This window comes from Lynx canadensis, chromosome D4, assembly GCF_007474595.2.
Source record: "Lynx canadensis isolate LIC74 chromosome D4, mLynCan4.pri.v2, whole genome shotgun sequence".
NCBI lineage: Eukaryota > Metazoa > Chordata > Mammalia > Carnivora > Felidae > Lynx > Lynx canadensis.
In genome coordinates this window covers 6,996,231-7,002,230 of record NC_044315.2, presented here as the reverse complement: position 1 = coordinate 7,002,230, position 6,000 = coordinate 6,996,231, and the positions used below count along the sequence as shown (strand labels likewise).

Below are 6,000 nucleotides of genomic sequence, written 5' to 3'. Positions count from 1 at the left end.
CTCTTACAAGACCCCCACGAGATACAGAGTATTAATGCCTCCATTTTGCAGATGTAGAAACTGAGACCAAAAAAACTTAAGCAACTTGCCCAGAGTTCCCCAGCTGGTAAGTGGTAGTGCTGGGATTTAAACCTAGTTGTTCTCCAATACACCTCAAAAAGTCGTGATGTCCAAGAACATCTTTGGTTCTTCCACTGTTTTCTCTGTTGAGGTTCTGTTTATCTCTTAAATACAGCCCTACCCACAACTGTAACGGGCGAGAGTGTGCTCATGGGAGACGCTTTGGGAAACGCAGAAAGAAAGCAAAAAGATTCGAACAAGGTATTATTCCCACCCGAAGATGACCAGCGTTAAAACTTTGGCATATTTCCTCCTAGACTCTTTTTCTAAGCATTTGATTTTATTTTATAGGTTTGTTTTAGGTAGCTCTGACCAAATTGTATACACAATTTAATCTTCCTTTTTTCCCCCTCTTATTATTGTAACCTGGGCTATCTTGTGCAATTAGACATTGCATAAACTTCCTTTCTAGAGGCTGCATAAGGCACGAGAGCAGGACAGTCCTGTAATATATTTGCCGCTCCTTTCATGTTGGACATCTGAGTATTTCTAGCTTTTTTATTGTGGGATGAATATCGCTGTCCCCTCTTGCTTGATAGTTTCCCTCCTGACGTTTCCTCAGATCCTCCTCAGGCTCACAATGACCTTGATCTCCCTCTATCCTTCCTTGTCTCAAAATGTACTTTCTGGAAAGGAGCTGACAAAGTCATTCATACTAAAGTGTATGTGGCTCATAAAGCTGAATTAGTATCTCTTCAAGAATGCTTGCATCAATTTCAGCCAAAGGAATGAAGCTCTAATTGTGGGTTTTTAGTCATCAGATCACCTAGTCGAGGAGCTCCCCCCCCCCCCCATTCAGCGAGTAGACTCCAGAATAACAAAAATGTGCAGGGCTTACTTTATGTTAGGAAAGCTGGCGAGAAGGCAGCCTGGAGCTGCGGAGGTGCTGATGTGGGAAAGGAGAGAAAAAAGAGTTTGTATGAGTGAGGGTGAAATAATGGGGTAGAAGAAGGAAAGAGAACTCGAAAATGCACTTAGCCTCGCAGAAGACATTTGGCACCACTTACCTGGCTTCTCCATCTCCCCTGTTGGCCTTTCCAGCGCATTTGGCCTTAGGGACGGGCCCGCCCACCGTCTCCCAGCAGGCCGGGCGCTCAGACCTAGTCACTCTGCCGAGGCTCACAGTTCGGGGGCCTTCGACGGCCACAGAGCCAGTCAAGTTGTAAGAGGGCCCACTCCGAGCCCTGTGTCCACAGACACTCCAATGGGTGCCTCACCGCCCGCTACTCAGAAAGGAGAGCTCATGACACGGGCGGGAGCTGGAGGGGGGGGGGCGGGGGCGGGTAGAGGTGAGCGTTCCCCACGTCCTGTTCTGCACCCCCACTCCACCCCCAGCAGCCCCCTGCCCCTCCCGCTAGGGGCTTCAAGCTCTCCAGGCTGGGGGCAGATCCTTGGCTCCGGCGGGGAGCAGAGGGGCCCCACTGCGGGCCTCAGTTTCCCTCAACTCTCCCCACTGGTCAAGGGGGTCGCGGCGCCCAGGGGTCGGCGTGGAGGCATGGGGGGGCGGGGCTGGGCGGGCGGAGGGGCAAACCACAGTGGCTCCGCCCCTCTGGGCCAGGAGGGGAGGAACCCGTGAATCCGAAAAGCTGGTCTGGCGGGACAGAAAAAGAGAGACAGGGAGGGAGGGAGGGAGAGCGGGAGCGAGAGTCCAGGTGCAGCCTGGGCGGGCGTGGCGCTGCGGGCTCCCCGGGACCCCGGGCGCGCGGCGCACGCCCCCACTCGCCGCCGGCCCGCCGCCCCTCCCTCCTCCCTCCTCCCTCCTCCCTCCTCCCTCGCTGGTTGGCCCGCGCGCCGCAGAGCGCGGCGGCGGCAGGAGGAGCCGGGCGCGCCCGACGCGCACGGCCGGCGAGGTGGCCGGGGCTGCGGGCGCGGCGCGCGAGCTCAGGTGGCGGCGACGGTGACAGCGACAGCGACAGCGGCGGCCGCAGCAGCCGGCGCGCACCCGCTCCCCGGCGCGCCCGCGTCCCGCCCCCGCCGCGCCTCCGCCGGTTCCCCGCGCACAATAGCGGCCGCCGCGGCGGCGGCTCCCGGCCCGGGCGCCCGCCATGGGGAAGCCGGCGAGGAAGGGATGCGACTGCAGGCGCTTCCTGAGGAACAACTGGCTGCTGCTGTCCACCGTGGCCGCCGTGGTGCTAGGTGAGCGGCGGGGCGGGTGGGCGGCGCGCGCGCACCCTCCCGCGCCCCCGGCGCCCGGGCCGCGTGCGGGGCCCCACCGGGGCGAGGGTGGCGGGCGAGGCGCCCCCCGGGCCTCGGAGCCGCGCCGGGGCTCCCCCGCGTGCGAGCCGCAGAGCTCCTCGGGGACTCCCGTTTGGGGGCTCCCCGAGCCGCGGGTGCCCGCTTTACCCAAAACGGTCCGAGGGGCTTGGAAGGGGAAGGGGGGCAAGTCGCTCTCGGTTCTTCCCGTTTGGAAGCAAACGTGGTTTATTATGGTTTTAATCCTCTGTGCTTTCCGCGCCCCCCCCCCCATTTTTTCCTGAACCATGCTGCCGGGACGGGGTTGGAGGGTGGATTACGGTTCTCGGTGGGACTGGAGGAGGCACCTTAACCTCAGGGATGGCCAGGGCCCCGAGGGGAGGGAGGGAGAGGGTGTTGCCGCTCACCCTGGGCCACATTCTTGCCGGAACTCAGGGGGGTGCGGTTATGGCCCCCAGGAGGTCGTTGGGGGAAGAAAGACCCGAGAGCCCAGATTCCTTCGTTTCCCACCCTGATATAGCCAGAATAGCCTCCCGGAGCCTCCTTGCTCTCCACATTGCTTTTCTATTGAAAAGAATTTTCAAGTCCTATTTGCTTGTTTTTAAACAAGGGGGTATTAAAATGATTCACTCCTGACAGATTACTGGACTGAGTTGATGTCTGAGCCATTGCTCAGAGGTATGAGTTGTTCCTATTTAGATGATGAATTTGTGCCCATTTGTCTGTCTTACAACTTGGGCTCTGGGCTGCTCCCCATCGGGGATGGAGTCTCCTTTCCTCTCTGAGCTCACACAGGTGCAGACACCCAGCAGGTGAGATTCCTTGGAAGTCCCCATCTTCCCTTTGGAAACAGCTGGGTTTGCTGAAGCGGGGGGTGGGGCGGGGAACGGCGGCTTCTTCCCCAGGGATGCTTCTGGATCTCAGAATATTTGGCACTGTGTCCTCCCACTCTTGATGCCCCTCCCCCAGAAACCTGTGGAAGTTATAGAAACCTCAGAGTCAGATTTGCTCCTCCAGAGCCTTGTGCAAAATCAAGTCAGATTTCTAGTAAAGAAGTAACATCCTGGAATTGCCTTAGCAGAGGCCATTTGTGGGAGGAAAGAAGGAGAGAAGCAAGTCTTTCTTACCTGCTTAATTCTGTTTCCCCCAAGGGCCAAGTGGCTTAGGGGTTTTTAGGGAAGGTTTTTAGGGGCAGGATACTGCCCCCCCCCCCATATTTAAATAAGAAACTAAAGAGAGAGGGATTTGATTTCCATGCATCCAGATAGATGCAATATCCTTGTGTGTTTTCCTAGTAATAAGAGTCCAGAATTAATTGTTAAACCCTTTTTAAGGATGGTTACTGGATAACCCAAGGCTGGCATTTCCCTCCCAATTCCTTGGGAGAGTGGAATAATCCTGCCTCTTTAGCCGTAGGATTCTCATCTGGTGAAGAAGTGTTGCACATCGCTGTTCAGTGTACCAATTCACTAGAGGGTGGTTTGGAAAGGATTTTGAGCAGTTGTTCCCTGGCCTTCGGAACCCGTTGCATAAATACATCTTCAGTGTCAAGAGGGATCACGTGCCCATTTTGCAGTTGTGGCCTTTGGCGTCAGGGCACTTTCCAACAGTTTTTAATCTGGGTGAGCCCCGGGAGCTTGATTCACACACTCTTCTGGAGAAAGGGAAACCACTATATAAAAATTTTAAGTGCTCCACTGAAGTCTTTCTGGACTTACTCCTCCAGGAGCAGCACAGGACGATCCAGAGGGTTTCTGCTCCTGGTCTGAGAAGTGCCAAGCCTAGGGCCACCCCCAGTGTGGCCGTTCCTGGAACCCCACCCCCACCCCCCGTCCTGGGATCGATCTTCCTTTTCTTTCTCCAGAGCACTGGGTCTGAGTGCGAATCATACCTCTGTTGGTGTAGTCTGCACTAGCTCAGTTTAACCAGAAAGAAATTCCAGCTAACTTACGACAGTGAGGCTGAGTCCACATATAAACTGAGAGTAAGTTTATTTTTAAAACAGTCTTAATTGATACAGAAAATCACAAGCATGGTCATGCAGCCTCCTTTCTGGACCTTTTTTAAGAAGAAGAAACTGTTAGGGGCGCCTGGGTGGCTCAGTCGGTTAAGTGCCCGACTTGGGCTCAGGTCGTGATCTCACGGTTCGTGGGTTTGAGCCCCGCGTCCGGCTCTGTGCTGAAAGCTCAGAGCCTAGAGCCTGCTTCGAAATCTGTGTGTGTGTATGTCTCTCTCTTTGCCCTCCCCCACTTGCAGTCAGTCTCTCTCTCAAAAATAAACATTAAAAAATTTTTAAAAAAAAAAGAAGAAGAAGAAACTGTTAAATGTATTAACTACCTTGACAGAATTTCCTCTTCTGATTATAGCCATCCAAATGTTTGGTCCCTGCTGTAATTCAGCAGACCTGACACGTTAAGATATTTTGATTATTGAAATGAGGGACGAAGGTTTTTATGAGCTAGCTTAAAGCCTCTGGTTTTTCAAGACCTAGGGTGTGAGGGGAAATGCAATTAAAGAGCATTCATTTTTTAAAAAACGAGATGGAAAGGATAAACCATTTTGTTTTGTGCCCCATAGCCTGATTCTCAATTCACTTAAACAGACAGAAATTCTGAGGGTAGAATTTTTGTGCTCCAAGTGGGAATTCTGTCCAGGCAGAATCACTGTGTGTAAAAACTCTGGGTCAGAGCGTTCTGATTCAGGTGATCCAATAATGATCATATCGTGTACAGATCTTCCTCGACTTATGATAGGATTAGGTCCCAAATAAGCCCATTGTAAGTTGAAGATATTAAGTATCATAATTCAAAAATGCATTTAATAGACCTAACCTACCAAGCGAGCACCGTGGATTAGGCTAGCCTAGCTTAAATGTGCTCACAACGTTTACCTTAGCCTGCAGTCGGGCAAAATCACCTCACACAAAGCCTATTTTATAATGTAATTTGTTGAACACGGTACTGAAAGTGAAAAACAGTGGTTGTTGGGTACAGAATGGTCGTGAGCGTATCAGTTGTTTATCTCCGTGAAGGCCTCGCCGTCAGAACTGCAGCTTGGCTCCCACTGCCCAGCCCCACGGGGGAGAGAGGATTGTACCACATCTCTCTAGCCCACGAAAAGATCACAGTTCAAAATTTGAAGTCCGATCTCTGCTGAAGAGGCATCACTTCCACACCCATGTAAAGTTGAAAAACCACAAGTGGAATCATCATGAGTCAGGGACCGTGTGTGTAATGTTTTAGATTAAAGCACTCATGAATTGTTCACCCCACTCACAGCATAGAGCTTGATCTTTCTGTCCAGGATGTGCTTTATGTCAGTCATTTGAAACACCTGATTTCCACCTTACGGATTTTCAGGAAAGGTAGTAGATGTTATTTACATGAAAGAGCTGGCGAGCCGATTCATGCTGAATAATTTTCTTCAGCGTGCTCAGGAAGCAATCATTTATAGATTCAGATTCCATTGTCTGAAAGGGAGAACAATTCTTTCACGTTATTACTGATACCCTTGCTCCTTGTCTCCTGCACTAAGCCTCTGGTAGCATACATTTGGCAAATGCTAAGTTGAGTCCTAGTAAATGCTCTCTTCCTGCTTCTGTGTGTCTGTGACAGGGCTGCTGCTCAGGCTGTACCTCACCTGCACAGAGCCTTGTGTGTGGCGATATTCCAGAATGCATATTGTCGT

The 6,000-nt window shown here is 52.4% G+C and overlaps 1 protein-coding gene across 1 annotated transcript in view; it reads left to right on the top strand.

The window, feature by feature from the left end:
* Nucleotides 1-2,153: 2,153 nt before the first annotated feature.
* Nucleotides 2,154-6,000, top strand: part of SLC1A1 (solute carrier family 1 member 1) — an 83,647-nt gene continuing 79,800 nt past the window's right edge. Inside the window, exon 1 of the mRNA XM_030294041.1 lies at nt 2,154-2,256. Within this exon, the coding sequence (XP_030149901.1) occupies nt 2,166-2,256 (91 nt within the window). The 5' untranslated portion in view covers nt 2,154-2,165. The remainder of the gene's footprint in view (nt 2,257-6,000) is intronic.